The sequence below is a fragment of the Gavia stellata genome, chromosome 3, assembly GCF_030936135.1.
Source record: "Gavia stellata isolate bGavSte3 chromosome 3, bGavSte3.hap2, whole genome shotgun sequence".
In the NCBI taxonomy this organism is placed as follows: domain Eukaryota; kingdom Metazoa; phylum Chordata; class Aves; order Gaviiformes; family Gaviidae; genus Gavia; species Gavia stellata.
In genome coordinates, this window is record NC_082596.1 from 35,565,199 (window position 1) to 35,582,301 (window position 17,103).

The 17,103-nt window shown below is 40.0% G+C and overlaps 1 protein-coding gene across 1 annotated transcript; it reads right to left on the reverse strand.

Moving 5' to 3' along the window:
• Positions 1-5,370: 5,370 nt before the first annotated feature.
• Positions 5,371-11,740, reverse strand: LY96 (lymphocyte antigen 96). The gene is made up of 5 exons (XM_009819447.2): positions 11,647-11,740; positions 9,819-9,908; positions 8,755-8,883; positions 7,756-7,808; positions 5,371-5,500 (listed from the first exon to the last, which is right to left on the reverse strand). The coding sequence occupies exons 1-5, from the start codon at positions 11,738-11,740 to the stop codon at positions 5,399-5,401; spliced, it is 468 nt and encodes a 155-aa protein (XP_009817749.1). The 3' UTR covers positions 5,371-5,398.
• Between the last annotated feature and the right edge of the window lie 5,363 nt (positions 11,741-17,103).

A 17,103-nucleotide genomic window follows, 5' to 3' on the forward strand; every position in this document is an offset into this window, starting at 1 on the left:
TACCCTATGGGACAACTCAGATTGTCAAGTAGATACTAATACAAGTACGACTATCACAGCTTGACTCCCGGTTTATCGGCAGAATCACAATGATTTTGTGGCACAATGGTCTTTCCTTGAACAACACCAATTTGTTAAAAACAAAAAGTAAAAAGATATTTCTTATTTGCTGAAGCATCTGAAATTTAAGTGAGTTGAAGCCTACTATTTTTAAGTTATTTGGTCAAAATAAATACACAACATTCTGAGGTCATAAAAATTATTTATTTCACACAACCACTTTTTTTTTTCCTTATCATTCATCTGAGAATGCTTTTTCTTTATTTCAATATTTTGCATTGTCCTAGATAAGCAATTACTTTATTTTTTTTTAGGAATGCCTTTCATCCATAATTAGAATATTAAAATCACCCAAACATTTACAGGTTAGAGAAACTGTATATCGAGCAATCAAAGTCACAGGAAGGTAGCTTGGGGAATCAGAAAGGCATATTGCTGCTGACAGTCTGTTTTTCTGACAGTCATATGTGCAGCTTTCATTAATGATGTTCATAGTTCTATCTATGTTATATCTATGCTATTAAACTATCTTTACTGCTATAAAGATATAAGGAAAGTTCCACTACCTGCAATGTCCACTGACATAGGGCAGATGATTGCTTCAGTGCAATATATGATTACAAAAGATAACTATCAGTCTGTTCAACTGATATTCAGATGTGAAATAAAGTCAAGTCATTCTAAAACAGAGTCAAATTAATTTAGGGTCAAAGTGAACAACAGCTCACTCTCGTACGCATTATGTTTTGTTTGATTATTTCCTCCTTTATGCATCTCATAAGTGAAGGGCAGATTTTTCAATTCTATTGCTTTCAGAGGACTAGTGCTAAAATTTTGGTTTTCTATATTCATCTTTACTTATTGTAGGGTTGTGGGGTTGTTTTTTTAATTTGCATTACTGAAATTGTTAAACTACACTACGGTATTAAAAATACAAAAAAATATGGGTAGTACAGTGAAAAGTCTAAATCGAATCTGGCTGAACAGAATGTATGTAAGAATTAATCCAACTTCATAATCAGTATGGACGTACTTCTTCAGGAGAGATGCCAAACCTCTTGGAGAACAAAAAACACAGTGCATGTGCCCAGTTAGCAGAAGTTACAATTTAAGAAAAAATTATGACCTACTCTGTAGTACTTGAATGTTTTGTGCAGGGCAGGAAAATGGGCAGATGGGGACCTTAATACTCAGAATGAGTGACCGTTCCCTCCTGTGAGCAAAGAGCCAGATTTACTATTAGAAGTTTTGCTTTCTTACTTACGTCAGTAAGAAATTATGTTAGTAAGAAATTTAAATTTAAAACCACAACACCTGTAGCTAAGGCAGCTGTTTAGACTAAGGACCAAGAAAAAAAAAGGGGTTTTTTTCAGACAGAAGCTTTGGGAAGCTGTTATAAATCATCTGGTCAAATACATAAATGTGTATATATGTATATATGTTAAATATATATTTTTATATACGTATATATAAGGTCTCTCTTTGCCAGTAGCAAAATGTGTCTTGAAGAAAAGAGGTTATGGACATACCCATCTACAACAGCCATGCAGCAAGGCCCCTGTGCCTGGGATTCACAAGACAAGTACACGTGCACGGTGACAATTTTCCAGGTTTTCCAAAGTCCAGTCATTTCTAACGCCAGCAAGGGGAGTTGACAAATTTCCTTTCTCCTGCCCTCTCTTCCCCGAGCTCCACAGGCATGAGCTGCCTGCCCTTCCCTCCCTCCCCATCTCCTGCCCTTCCCTCCCTCCCCATTTCCTGCCCTTCCCTCCCTCCCCATCTCCTCCCATTGGAAATGTCACTATCCCCATCTGCTGCCCCTGAACTCCCTGTGCTGGCAGGAACGCATGAGCAGAACGAAGCAGCTGAAGTCATTCAGCATAATGTGCTGCCCTGACACTTCAAAAGCAATTACTAACATTTTCTGTAGAGAAAAATACTGTGCAAAAGGGTGCTATGCTTATGGTCTTAATGCTGCTATGTCTTTTAATGCCTGTAACAGAGATCAGGACGCATCTCCTGCATCATCAAGCCCACCTCCTTCTTGCTGCAGGCACCATGTAGTTTATTTGTTCAGTATGAGGATGCATGCTTTGTACCAGCTCAGCTAACTGGTGACTGAGGGATTACTTATGCCTTCCAGTACATCCCTGGAAAGAAGATATGCTATCATAATACCTGAATTACGTGGAATCTTCTTTGTGTGTCTGTCTCAAATGATGTTACAATTTCAGGCAGCAAATGTATATGTTATTGCGGTCAGCAGGACTTCTCTCATTTGAAATTATGCATGCTTTCCTGTTTTTATCAAATGAAACTGTAATAACACAGCTCTAAAAGTGTCCGCTCTTACTGGAAAACACATTTTACAGGAACTGCTTCTTCTGATAATTACATATTTGGCGACAGAGGGTGAGGGGGTGAAGAAAAGCTATTTTCCCATCTGCAGCAAATCCTGACAGCCGCTTAAAAACACCAGTAAGGAGGGAGAGAAAAAGAGATATTTGTGAAGGCTTTAGATATTAGTTTCAGGTAAGTATGCCACACGCAAGGCCTTCCTTGATTTATTTCAGTTTGCAGGGGAGGGGGCTTTGCACAGCTCACTGGAACTCTGGGCAAAATACAGGTATCATCTTAGGATGTGTAGGTCTCACTGAATATTTTAAGCAAGGAATACTTAATGAATGGTTTACTTCACAGCATTCACACCATTCAAACTCTGGACAGAGCCGGGAAATGAAGAAATAAAAACTGGATCAAAGTTTACTGACCCAATAAATTGAAGAAAAGGGAAACATTCAGATCAGTCTTTACTGAGTCCAAGTAATTCACCTCACCCTGAACAGACTCCTCTTTGCTGTAGAGCTCTGAGTATGGGCTCAGGAAAGTTTGGAAAGGAAAAAAGTTAAGTGATAACTGTTGTCAACTCTGGACAACAGCAGAAGAAAGGAAAGCCTTGTAACAGCTCTGTGCCGGGAACAAGACACACAGAGCAAAGCTCTGCCTTCAGCTGTGCCCTTCACCCTACAGTATCGGGGCTATTTTGGGGTAAGCTGTTCGCATGATCTTACACCTTACAGCAACCCGTCTCCTCTTGTCCATGGGGGAAAGTGGCGTGGCAGCCACCAGCGTTGCAGTAAGTGGAAACCTTCAGTCATGCGCAGGAGAGAGCTTAAGGCCTTTGAAAGTTCTTTGCTTTATAAAGTTGTGGCTCCTGTGTTCTGCCTCGCAACCCTATCTGCTGGCATGCGGAATCATAACCCTTCAGCTGAAGATCTACACTATAAAAGTCTGCAATGCAAGCTATTGAATACATATGTTTATCTGCAAAGGTCTCTATTTAGATACAGAAATTCTATTTCTACCTTTACATATACAATACATTTTCTGTAACAGCTATAAGGGTTTAAAACGTGTGCTTATGAAAAATAGAGCACGTGAATGTCCTTGACTTCCAGGAGCTGTTAGTGTCTCCTACCTGTGGTACTTGCTGCTTAATAAACAAAGCATTTCTTCTAACACCCCAAATAATTCAGGGCAGCAAAAATCTCAGAACGCTTTGTCACTAAAAACTGTTTTGAGGCTTCACCTGGTGGTTGCTGGACACTGTGAAATGGGTACACGTGGACATCATACAGTAAGACTGTTCCCTAGACCAGTTTATTTGAACCGAGCAAAATAGAAGAAGAAAAGTAGGAATTGGTTATCAGGCTCTCTGGCTGCTTTCTGATCGATATTTTAGATTAAGAGGAAACTGATTGCAACTCTAGTAACTTGATTCAAACATAAGCAGGAGCTGCTGTGATACTCCGTCATGGACTGATCCTGGAACGGTCTGTGGACTGAAAGCAAGCATAGGTGCTTTGCCGTTGCCACTTGGATGTAATTGTGGCTTCATGTCTCCACCATAATGTAGTTCTACTTCTTATATTTTTATTTGCTTTAGATTGCCAAACTAGCTATATTGAAACTAATTTTTAAATGGAGCATCTACATACTTGGGTGTGGGTTTTTTGATGAGGTGTTTTTTTTCTGATACCCAGTATGAAAAATGTCTTTGCATGTAAAGTGAAATTAAAAGCTTCACTTCTGCTTATTTTCACGCTTGGTATTTAGCAGCCTGGAAGAGGCTTGATTTGTTCCAGTTCTTCATTTTTTTTCAGGCATTTGGAAGCAATCTGCTAGACAGAGCATGACCTCACAGACAGCACAAGCGCACCTTCAACACCGGCCCCTTCATTAGAGAAAAGTCTTTGAACTCACTAAGCAACCGCTGGCTGGGGGCTGAGAATGAAAAGAGGACATGACATCCTAATGTCAAGGAGGGTACCTGTCTGAAGGCAGGAAACATTTGTAGACTGTCAGCTGTCTTTCACCATACAGTGGCACCAAAGCACCATGAAGCCTGAAAGGATGCCAGCTCTCTTCCTAGGAACAAATCTTATACTCCATCAAAATCTTAGCGAAGGTCTTGGATGTGGAGGCGCAGCAGAGAGGGTGAGTACTGAACATCAGGCTGCCCAAGAGGCAGAAGCCACAGCAGGAGCTTTAGACATGCTTTTGGTAACTGAGAAAAAGATCAGCCTGTTGGGCAATGACTGTCCTCCTCCTTCTGAAGGAGACAGCTTGTGTAGTCTCTGCCCCTCGGACACTGAGCAAGAGCTAAAAACATGCTACGGGGTTGTGGTTACAGCTCTGGAGGGCTAAATTCAGCCGTACCAGATCAGTGTAACTGGAAACATATTCCATTTTGGATGTTATTCACATCAGCTAGTACCACATAACAAATTGTTACTCCTCTGGTTCAGCTTGGTGCAAACAGAGCAGAACATTAGGAAACCTCTAAAGATAATCAGAAAAAAACAGGAGAATAAAAAACATTTCTCAAATTGATTGTACACACAGGTTTTATTGTTAAAAGGAAAAAAAAAACCAAAACAAAACAACAGGGTTCCAAGATCCAAATGCTGTTATATTTTGAGTACCCACAAACTTCTGATTATTGCACTTCAAAACTTCTTGTATTAGTTCAGCACAGTCTGAAGGACTCAACTTTTTCATAACTCAAAGCACAGCATCGAAATGCAGTCCTCAGCCAGACATCCAGACCGGGTTATTCTGTGGATTAATCAGGATGCCTGATTCCCAGAATTTTTGTGCACATTGGCTGAGCATCTGATTACAGCAGTGCTATAAATGGATATTTATATATTCATCATGCAGCTTTCCAGGCAGTAGATGGAAAAAAAATAGCGTGCTTATTATTTCGCAGCTCAGCTTCCAGTTGCTTGCAGAAACGACCTCCGTATTCTGGAATTATTTGAAACGTTTGTTGCATTCAGAAAGTGTCTTGTTTTACTATCATGGTGAAATTCAAGCATATGACCATATTATTCTCAGAATCATCAGAGAATGCTTGTAAAATAATGTTATAATTGCCCTAAAAAAAGCAAGGAAAAAAAAAAAAAGACAATTAGTACATAACACTGCCTGCTCTTGTCCAAGTAGCTGCTTGGTATGGTGCTGGTGATTTCTGTTAGGACTGAAAAAGAAAGATTCTCATCAGGGACTGCTATCATGGGTATATTTAGATACATGTGTACATTAAAAAATAGTCCTCAACTTTCTTCTCATGACAAGGGTACTAAGGAACAGCAGTAGGCTGTGGTCCGGCTTGCACTTGTCAGTGTCCTCTCTCAAACCAGAATCCTGTGCTCCCGAGAGCACCTGCTCCCTTCCAGAGCTGTTCTCTTGAGTAACGATTCTGACTCCACAAATGGGAATTAACTGAGTTGATACACCAGGCTGTGTTCTGCAGCAATGGGCTTCTTTGTCCCCGCTGTGAGGCAGTGACCTTATTAGCCCTTCTAGCTTACATCCAGCAAGGATTCAGTTTCAGTCCTATCAACACTTCTGTTTTCTGCTGACTTTCTGCCACCTTCTTGCCCCAATACCCATATGCAGACCATAGGTAGTTGCAGTAACAGCCTCTGTATTTTACAGGCAGTCCTAGGAAAATCCTCCAGGCTACATACACACAGCTCTGACCAGTCTTGTAACAGAGTTTGTTGTACTGGACAGTCCACCTTTTTGTTTTCAGCTATAATTGCGTACTGGATATTTAACTGCTATACAGCCTCAGTGGTGTTTACCAAAATCATCAACTTATAGTGAACTTATGGTGTGAATACATCAAATGTCTGCTTGACGACAGCTAAAACAACCTCATACTATTACTGGTGACAAAAAGTTTGTCCTGTGTTTGGATATGATGTCAAGATTAGGATGAAGTACACTAGAAAGAGGAGGATGGGAGGAAGGACCCATGTGAGAAGAGCGCCCTAGTCATTCTTCAGTCCCTGATCAAAGTACAGCCAGCACTTCTCCTAGTGTGAGGTCTCAAGCTGCCTGCTTACATCACCACTGTCAGGGCCCAGCTCACCTCCCTGCATGGAGCATCTGCTCCCTGACTAGCAGGGTACTGCTTGCCTGAACCTTGGCCTTAAGCCCAGCTCTAAGTCAGCCACGCTTTCTCGCAGTGCACACTGCTGTAAGCAATACCAGTCCTCATGTCAGCTCTCCATTCCTTCCAGACCCACCACTTTGCTCATCTACATCCAACAGTCTGATCCCTAAAGCAGCATCACCCCAGGTTTAGCTGTTGTCTAGCTACCCATCTTCACACCCTCGCACCGGCAGACTTTTGTAGGCACCAGGACAGAAGATAGATAGCTTGGTGGCCACTACTGAACCCAGGTCTTACCCTACCCTCTTCGACTCCTGTCACCTTCCTCTTCTGGTATGGCAAACTGGGGATGAACACTTAGGAGCTGAAGGGGTCTTAGGACTCATCTAAAGACTTGCAAGAGCTTCTAGTTTACAGCAAAGGCTATGATTAGGGTTAGTTCTTGGTCTGTCAGAGTCCCGTCGGGAAGTGTCAGGTCTGCCATAAGCAACACATCTATAGGAGAACTGCTTATGGCAGAGGACCTTCTTGCCTACTACCAGCTCTGGGACTAGAAGAGATGCTGGGCTGGATGGAGTTCAACACTGTTAGACGCCTATGAGCTTTGAGTTAAGGGGAGGCTGGAGATTTTGTACAGTAGGAGCTCCTTAGTGACATTTGAGGGGACTAATAGGGACGGTAAGAGTCTTGGGAAGGCTCTGGCAGCTGATGAGGCTGGTGATGGATGAGAGTGGGCTAACCCGAGGACTGGTGCTGCTCCTGGTTTAATGCTGGAGCATTGTTTTTACTTTTGGATACTGTTATCCCTCCTCAAATCTTTGAAAAGGGTTTCAGGGAGGAACAGACCAGCATGTGAGGACAACATAAAATAAAGAATGAAATGGGCAGAAAGAATATGGATGGATTTACTCAAACAGGTAAAAGGAAACACAATAATTTACCAAATTGGAATGATAATCATGGAATGATTAAGGTGATATTAACTGATATCTTTGGTCTTTTCCTTTATGAAATAAAGGAGGGATGATACAGGAATAATAACCTGAGGACATCTAGCATTTCAGAGATGCTACCGTTCTGGAGTCATCATTTCAAGCATGAGAAAGTTTTCTGACATTTCCTTTTGCTGTTTTCTACAGTTTGGGTGAACATCTCTTTTCAGAAAATATATACATGTAAGTATGTGATTTTACTATTGTTATTTCTTTATATAAAATGCTGAAAAGTACCTTTGGAAACTTTGTTCTTGCACCTTTAATGTCAAATGTTGTTGCAATTGTTTCTGTAAAACAGAGATAATTATAATATAAAAGGTTACTTAATCATAAAGCCATCAATCAAACTTCCTAAATAACTTCAAAGCAATACAGCATATCTCTCAGCAGCAGTGCCAATGCCCTTTACTCTTCCAGTGATAAAGCACTCACCTGTTTCTCTCCCAGAGTTCTGCCTATTTGTCTAAACCAAGTTAGAAAATAGGAATTAACCACACTGCTCCTGCTCCTTCTCCTACAGACCCATCCTACTGTGATAACTCCAATAATTTAACTTGTAATAGTAGTTCAGCTGAATGATAACCAGAGAGCTGATACTCATTTTTAAAGAAAGAAAAACAAGGATTGAGTATTTTGACCTCTTTACAGGTCTTTTTGGACTTTAGTCTGACATCCTGCCTGAATTCTCTGGATCTGAGCCTGTGTCATGTTAATATTGGGTACCCCAACAACAGGATTGACCCTTCTCTAATAAAAAAAGCATTATACATGAGTGTAGAGAATCTCTTTAAAAACCTATCCAGATGCTTATCTAAATAAACTGTGTTCTGGATAGTAGTAGTGCCCCTACTTCCTCGCAAGTTTTCTGTACGGTCCAGACAAATGTAATATTTCCATGTCATTTTAGAGATGTTAACAATAAAAGTGTCATAATGAGATGAAGGATGTCAGTAATCCTAATTTATAGAGATGGAAACTGCAGTACTAGGATGTTAAAGCACAGAATATGGAAAGTCTCTATTTTAGTGGGGTTCTGGCACTGGAGAACTGCCTGTTCTGAAGTCTGCTGCCTGCCAGGCAAGGTGAATTGGTCTAGATTGTGGAGAGAAAAATCTGTCTGCACAAGATGATCAAGTAGTCTTTTAAGAAATCTGCTTAGTGGTGAAAAGGGGCTGACAGGGTATGGCCCTTGTGCCAGGCAGGGGAAAGGCATCGTCTATTTTCCACACTGACCTCCTTTCAGCATTCCGCACACTGCATATTCGTCGTCGGCTCCGCTGCAGAGGACTTCTTTCCAGTGTAATGCTTTGGCACCGTCGTACCAGACTTTGAAGACAATTTTCAAAAAGGTGGTGTCACTTCCTAGTTAAGACATTGCAGGTAAGAAAAAGGTAACTGGTGGGGAGGAAAACCACATATGCAGGCATGCTATTCAGATAAAAACCAGTTTTCTCTGAAATACAACATTTTTTAAAGACTCCCTCCAAAATGAACAAAAATACATATCTTGAAAACTGTTACTTCCTTGATTTTCAACAAAAAACATCAGTCTTAAAAAATATTTGAGTGAACAATTTAAAAATCTGTTTTAATTTCTTCAGCGAAGATAACAAAGTTCATTCGCCTTCACAGGTAACCCAAACAAATACTCAGATGAGGACTCTCTAGTTTTAAGCAGGTGTTGCGAACAAACTGTCCTGAATGCTGGTAGCCATCATAAAGATATCTTTCTAGGGAAGCAAACTTACTCCAGCTCTGGAGTTTTTACTCAGAAGGTGAAATTTAGGATACAGCCATTTCATAAGTAACTTAGCTTGCCGACTTAGAGCTAGGCTTAAAGATGCGTTTAAAGCTGGGTTTGCATACACAGTCCAGTATCATTTCCAGCTTCTGGAACATGCATATTCTTAGTGGAAGCCATGCCATACTTGGATAGCCTAATGATATTCTCTGTCCTTAGAAAAACTTGGCTCTTCAGGCCAGAAGAGCTTGTGTGCTGCAAAAGCTTGTCTGCTTCCTCCAGACAAATGCACGTGCACCTAAACCATCTCAGTTTTGCACGTACAGTGCCAGTTAGTGTGCAGAGCTCTGGTAACTGCTCCAACAAGTAAAACTCAAGCACACTTATTTTCACAAATCATCATTTCTGTCTGTTATTACTGTTTATCTATTACATTTTTAATCACAGAAACTGATCTCCTAAATAATTTGACATTTAGGATAAAGTGTCAGCTTTTTGCTTGTATTCATTTTTTTTGCCTTTGTAGAATGTAAGTCTCTAGTCAAGAGGGACTCACTTGGAATCCAGGTAAGAGTAGCCTTCCAGACGGAGTTGTTCATGATGCTGCAAGGTGTCAGATTAAACCTGAAAGCATGAGCTGTAGAATCTACAGGATAAAAAAGTATTTCATATTGTTAGCATGAATAGGCTTCTCCAGTAACATAATAAAAATATACATATATACACACAATAAATACATACACATTTAAAAATGTACTTAATATAAGGTATACACTATAAAATTGTATAACGTAAATATCCATAGTAAACACTAAATACGAATCTTAAACATTTATGATTACTTATATGCTTAGAATTGTTGGGTTGATGATATTTTGCACACAAAACTCAGAGGCAAAAGTACCTTTATTTGTCTTTTGAAGTTACACAAACTTTTTATTAGCGTTAAGCCAGCATGGTCGTCTGCTGAAAATATCCCTACTCGTGCTAACCACGGAATCTATATAAACTTGCTGACAACAGCTAAATATGTTTTTAATGAGCCAGCATATTTTCCAGGATAATGTAAATGAGCCTTTGAGTAGATTTGCTTTGTACTCACCTAACGTTGTACAATGCACAGTGTCAAATGCAGTGTGATAAAGCATCATACAACCTGTATCTAATAAAATTTAGACCGCGTTATCTGATATTTTAATTTTTAAAAAATCATTCAGTGACATTCTTTGGAAGGCTTTCCAGTCAGGATCTTTATTCTCATTTTAAGAAATAAGTCTACTCAAGTCAGCTTGCTCCTGCCCTCCCTAGCGTGCTGACGCCGAAGAGGCGCCCTGCCTGCCGCGGGGCTGGAGGCAGGGTGGGGAAGGGGTGCTCCCCATGCTACCCCAGCCCAGAGCCCGCAGCGGGAGCAAAGGGGACGGCCGGATGATTTACAGTGAGGGGTTCGGTCTTGCGTTTCGGGGATTAAAGCAAGGGGCGTGCAAAGGGAAACCGTCCGGCTGTTGGTAACCAGCAGTCAGCTTCTCATCTCGGATACAGCCACACACGGGAAATGACGACAGGAAAAAGGGCAAACAAAACTCACCGTGGTCTCAAAGGTTTGGTTTGCAAGCTTAAGTACCACCACTTTTACCCTTGTTAAATTTTTAACGTGACTATGAATGTAAAACAAAGTACACAAAATGAACATTCCCTCCTGTGCCTCTGTTTATAGAACTATTTTACAGATGATATACACTACTAATGCACACAGATCTTCAAAAAAAATGGTCTTTTCCTTGCAAAATATCTCCTCAAAAGCCCGCCTTCTTGCCACTGAGTCCACAGGGGTGACAGCCTATTCAACATGGACATCCGGGAGGTGCCAAGCTGTTGCAGTATCGACCAAAAACCTCAGTGAACTACACAGATCCAGTGGCCTCCGACACAGACACGGCAAGAAGGGACACGCTATATTGTCCCAGAGCCTGACTGATCCTCCAGCCTGGCAGAATATCACATTCCCCCTTTTTTTGCATACACTTAAAGCTTTTCATTGTAATATATTGCTTAAATCAATATGAATAATTTATGCAATACAGTATTTACAAAACAAGTTTAAATGCCTTATCTTCTATTGTCTCCTGAATCAAAACATGTCTGCTTTACTTGGGATAAACTTCTCTCTTCGCTGCTGCAACCACCATTGTGGTAATATTTATGCCTACGCAGTATAATCCTTGTAACGGGGTAATTAATAACAGAAATATACTCCAGCTGAACTTCTTTGTATTTTTCTGTATTCATGAAAGAAACACATTTGAAAGAAAGTTCACATTTCCTCCGACTACAGCAATTATTGTGCAAACACCAGTAAGAAAAGAGCAAGCCATTTTTTTACTTACCACAAAAAGTATATGACATTTCTAGATCTGACGACATACAAAGAAATTCACTGACTCCAGGGGTGAATAAAATGAAAAAAAGAAGTCCAAACATAGTTACTTATTTTGCTCAGTATTTGATGGAATGAAACTTCATTTTGGGGAAAGAGGAACAAAAATTCAGCACAGTCATCCTCAGTCACATGTCTTCAGGGAATATTCGGTTATTTTGTCAAATTCTCTGCAATCTTAATTAATCCTACAGCAGCCCTATCAGTTAACATCACAATAAATTTTGTGAAGAAAAAGAATTTCTGCCTTTGTTGTTACATTGTACCCAGACAATGCAGCTCAAGCCACGAGTGAAAAATGAAAGAGAAAACTGTCTGAAACAGGGAAGTGAAGTAAAATTATGGTTACCAGAAGCACGTAAAGGGCAAGTTTAGTTGACTCATTGGACATAACATTTGTTAAGGCATGATTTCAAACACTCACAGAGTTTCCTATACATACTAAAGAAGAGAAAAATCCACAAATGATGAAAACCAAGTCCATTCTTTTATTGATATGGTAGTCAATAACTCTCGTAAGTTTTCAGAATTAATTTGTTATAAAGCTCACCATGCTTTAAGAACACGCTGGCACTCTGGAGGAGTGTAATTAGATGATGTATTTCCAAATGGAGGTAAGCATAGGAGCTGAATGCAACTGTCCGACATGGTATGGAGTAGAACCACTGATGTCCTGCACGATGTCAGCTACCATCTTCAAAGCTGTATCTATCACAGTTATACTTCTTAGTGAAAGCGACCTTAAAGATCCATAAAATTACAACTGATGAGTCCCACATCCCCCTCCCGGTCTCCCTCTGTGACCTTCTCCCGTGCTCTTCCCCGCAGTCTCTGTCGGAGAAGCTGCGTTGCACAATTTGCCCAAGAGCACGGAGCCCAACCCCGGACTGTTGTGCTGGTGCAGTGCACAGGCATGAGTCCAGGTGGACACCAAACATGAGACAATTAATAACAAAAGCTGTCAAATTTTGACTGAGATGTTCCTGTAAGAACACAGAATCTACCTGTCACAACTGAAGATAAGTTAGGAGCCCAATTTTAACCTGGGATGTTGAAAACAGTCCAAATTGCAGATTTCGGTACTCAAGTTTGAAACACTAAACAAGAAACTCTTAAAGCACTTTTGGTATTAGATACATCCCCTTATTTCTGTCTGGTAGTCCAATAGGACAAAAGGAAATGGCCACAAGTTGCATCAGGAGAAGTTTAGACTGGATATTAGGAAAAATCTCTTCACCGAAAGGTTTGTCAGACACTGGAACAGGCTGCCCAGGAAGGTGGTTGAGTCACCATCCCTGGAGGTTTTTAAAAGATGTGTAGATGTGGCGCTTAGGGACATGGTTTAGTGGTGGACTTGGCAGTGTTAGGTTTACCATTGGACTTGATGATCTTAAAGGTCTTTTCCAACCTAAATGGTTCTATGATTCTATGAATAGACAAAGAATTACATACTTTGCCTGTATCTGCTGTATCAATTCTGTGCACTGACCGGGGTCAGCTTTTACTGCACAAACCCGGCAATATTGCTAGTCCCAACTACAGAAACTGATCAAAAAAAGTCTAATACCTCATTCAAGAGAGCACAATCACCATCTAACTGACAGGAAACACAATTACTTTTTTTTTCTGAATATAATGTACTTACTGAATTTATGGAAGAATTACTGACAGAATTTGATCAAATTATTTTCTCATGAGTTACCTTCTTGATTTGTATGTATGTCTGCAGGCTCCTCTTAGATCAGAAATTGTATTTCTTATGAGAAAGAAGCAGTATATACAACAGACAGGTATTTGGGTTTGTGCTAAGCAGGAAACTCAATAAAAATTACTTACAACAAATATAACCTCATCAATTGTTCTGACTCTCCCCACTCCCCATCACAGTGTCTAAAAGCTTTTATTCTCACAAATTCTGTGCACACCGGGGTAGTATTTTACATATTATAAAGGTAAAGTAGCAAAAGATTAAGAAATCGATTTTCAGAAGTCTGAACACGTAACACAAAAGATAATTTAGGAATAGCAACATGCACAAAAACATGACTGATTGTGCCCAGAAGATGGGGGGAGTTCACAGACTAGTTAAGGAAGGTGAGAATTCAATTAAAAGTACCTAAAAGTACCAACTAATGAGCTAATACATGTAATAATTCACAAAATAAGGTAAAAATTTGAAAATTTTATATGGCTAGAAAATTCTCTTCAGTATTTCCAAATCTTTCTACAGACCACAAGAAGAGTCCCACTGGCCTGACAGAGTTCCAGACTGAAAGAAACGTCTAACATTTGGCTTTTAAGTGGGAATTCAAAATTATACAACTTTCCTGACAGATCTCCAGAGTACGTACATTGCACACAATTTTTTGCTGTGGTGTAATAGAATGCTATAAAACATACAAACCCTTTGTGATCATCACAATAATACAGTTCTGTTTCAAAATGGCCATATTTTGCTTAAAAATAGTAAAATATGTAGTGAAATCGGGAAGGCTGTAATAGCTGGAAAAAAGAAATGGAGTAATGAGACAGCCACCAAGGAGTGATGAAGCAGCCACTAAAGAAGAGCTACGTTGTGCATGTACAGTCAAAAAAAGGTTCCTGTCAACCACAAAGCCATGGCCACCGATGTGGAGTAAGTCTAATCAGCGAGAAGCCAAGCCAGGCTCTCCACTGAGTCTTCTGTCAGTCCAATAGATTTAGCAAAAGTCACAGGTCAGTTTGAAGTAGGCGGGAGATGGCACTGACTGTACCCTATTGACATACGCAATTACCCAGCTGACAGCGTGTCTGTCCTTCTGTCGCCAGACTTGTACTTCGCTGCACAGTGCGTCGGGTGGCTGATGTGCTCATGGGCAGACTGGAAATAGCGCTGCAGATTTACAAGATTTTATAGAAAAGCTCTTTTAACATAAATGAAGACAAGCTCTCTGCTGAACTCCGTTACTTTCTAGACCTGGTTCAAGAAAGAGGTGTTTTTTTCAGATACTTGCTGCAGCAAATGACATAGATGAGGAATGAGTCCCCCCTGGTGGCTTAGACAGACAGACACATGGGGAAACCACCGCATCCTCTCCTGTTCCTTATTGCACTTTTACTGCACAAGTCAAGACTATTCCAATACTTCAAAAAACCAGCAGAACTAGGCTCCATTTTAAAAAGGATCTGGCTGGCTAATGGGAAAATGGGAACAGTAAGTTCTACTGGTAGCAGGGCTAAAGTATCATTTATGACGACTATTATAAAGTCTACAACCTTGACCGTTGTGTCTGGTCAAATTGTCCTTAAATCAAAATAACCTCAATCATTTTTACATCTTTTCAGCAAATTCAGTTTTAGATGTTTGTGGCTTTTGATGCCCGCATTGATGCCATTCATAGAACTGACCTCTTGCGGTGCTCACTGAAGCCCCAGACCAGTGCACTATGGGTGTGAGGAGTCTGCTCCGTCCCTTTCTCATCAGTATGAAGGGCACTGGAGAGGAAGAATATAAACATCTCTATATATTTTACTTTTACTAAATATTCTTTCTTTACTATGATCTTTCTCTTATGTACTCTGATCCAGAAGGAAGGTGAAAAGGCGAGAAAGAGAAGTGGAAAGAGCTACACAGTTGTGTTACTTCACCGTAGTTTTGCAACAATTCACTTCATTTATTTTGAAATCCTTTGCAACTACATTTAGTAGGGACCAACTCCATATTCAGTCAATAGTATATAAAATAAATCCAAGTCTAGAGAATTTAGCACTTCATCCCTATGTCTTCATTTTGTTTACATCTGAGATGCTGAGAGTAGAAGTTTAACTCCAAGCCTCCTCACCGATTTGCAGTTAAAATCCTTAAACTAATTTATGATCTTTTTATCTTCTTTCTCAATACATCCAAAAAGTGCTTAACTTGCTTTTGATTGCTTTTCAAAGTAATCACTTTATATTTGGATTGTTGGCTGCAGATGAGTACTTTGACCAGATAAGCACTTGTAAGTCACTGAAATCTCCCTCAGGAAAGATTTATAATATACATTATCATAATATCCCATCACAGAAAAAATAAATAACAGTATACCAGTACAGCATAGGAAATTACTCCATTTCAAAGTGTTAGACAGTCAGAATTAAAAATTATGTCCTAGTTCTTGGTATGTACCAAAACCTCACATTAATGGAAAACTCTTGTTAAACACATTTATTCAATAAAGAAAGTGGCAATAATAATTTAGTTTTCCTTGCAGAACCATTTGTGACAGTTTTTGAAGTAGATCTTTTTGCAGCTGGAAGCAGACACGTTTATTACTTCTGATCCTGGGTTTAGGGTTGGTGCTGAAGACGCTCCAATATATAAGACATAAGGCATGTATTCACAAAACAAAAACACACTTGGCAATCAACATAAAAAAAGAAAATTGCAGCAATTCATGAGTAAATCTCTCTTCTCAAATCCTCTCATCCTATCTTTGACAACGTTTATAGTGGAATTAGAAAGTTAAGCCCAGGGATACTAGGAAGAGGTAGAGGATTCAGCTCCTCTACATGCAGCTGTTGAAGTACTTGAGGGTGCCAAGGGAGTCCAAGCCAAGAGCAGTGCACCAGCACATACCTAGTGGTGAGTTGGTAGCATTTGAGTAAGAAAGCAAATAATCGTGGAAAGAAAGAAAAAGTGATGAGCATTATTCTGAATATATTTTTTTAAATGCTGTATGCACTTTGGCTTAGTGGTTTGATTTGAATATAACACATTGGAGGCTATTAAAGTGAAGCAAATACACACCAGGTGGTATCCTGTGGAAACAATTATGTTGGAAATAACTCTCTGTCTGTTGCCAGTAGGCTTATGGTTTATTCTTTCCAAGCCAAGTTTAAGATTAAAGCTTATAGTTATACTCTAAAGTATACATTAAACCATTAAATTTGTCAAGGAGAAAGCAAAGGCTGAAGGAAGAAGAAAGGGCTGTGTCCTACCTGAGGCTGACAGAAAGCACATCACAGCAACACTGTCCACCCTGGTATTCCAGAAATGGAGACAGCTGGACATGTTTTGCAGCCATTTGCTCTTGTTCTCTGTTCCTCCCTGCTTAAAATAGCTGCTCACTGAGGTCTGTGTAGCTGTGGGATAATCTTGTTATAGAGGATCCAACTCCCAGCTAGCACACTTGTCCCATTTCTCAGGGGGGCTGCAGCAGGCTCTGTCGTACATGGGGGCAAGAGGAAATTCGTGGTATGACCACAAAACTCCAGGGCAACCGAATTGCAGCAGCTTACCAAGTTTCCACCTATTAAGTTGTACTGAGCAATTGTAATAATTCACGTGTGCTCTGAATTTTTACAGCACAAACAAAATTTCATGAAGTTTCCATCACCTAAATTAAGATTCTCACAGTACCATGCAAAAATCTACTCGGATTTTATT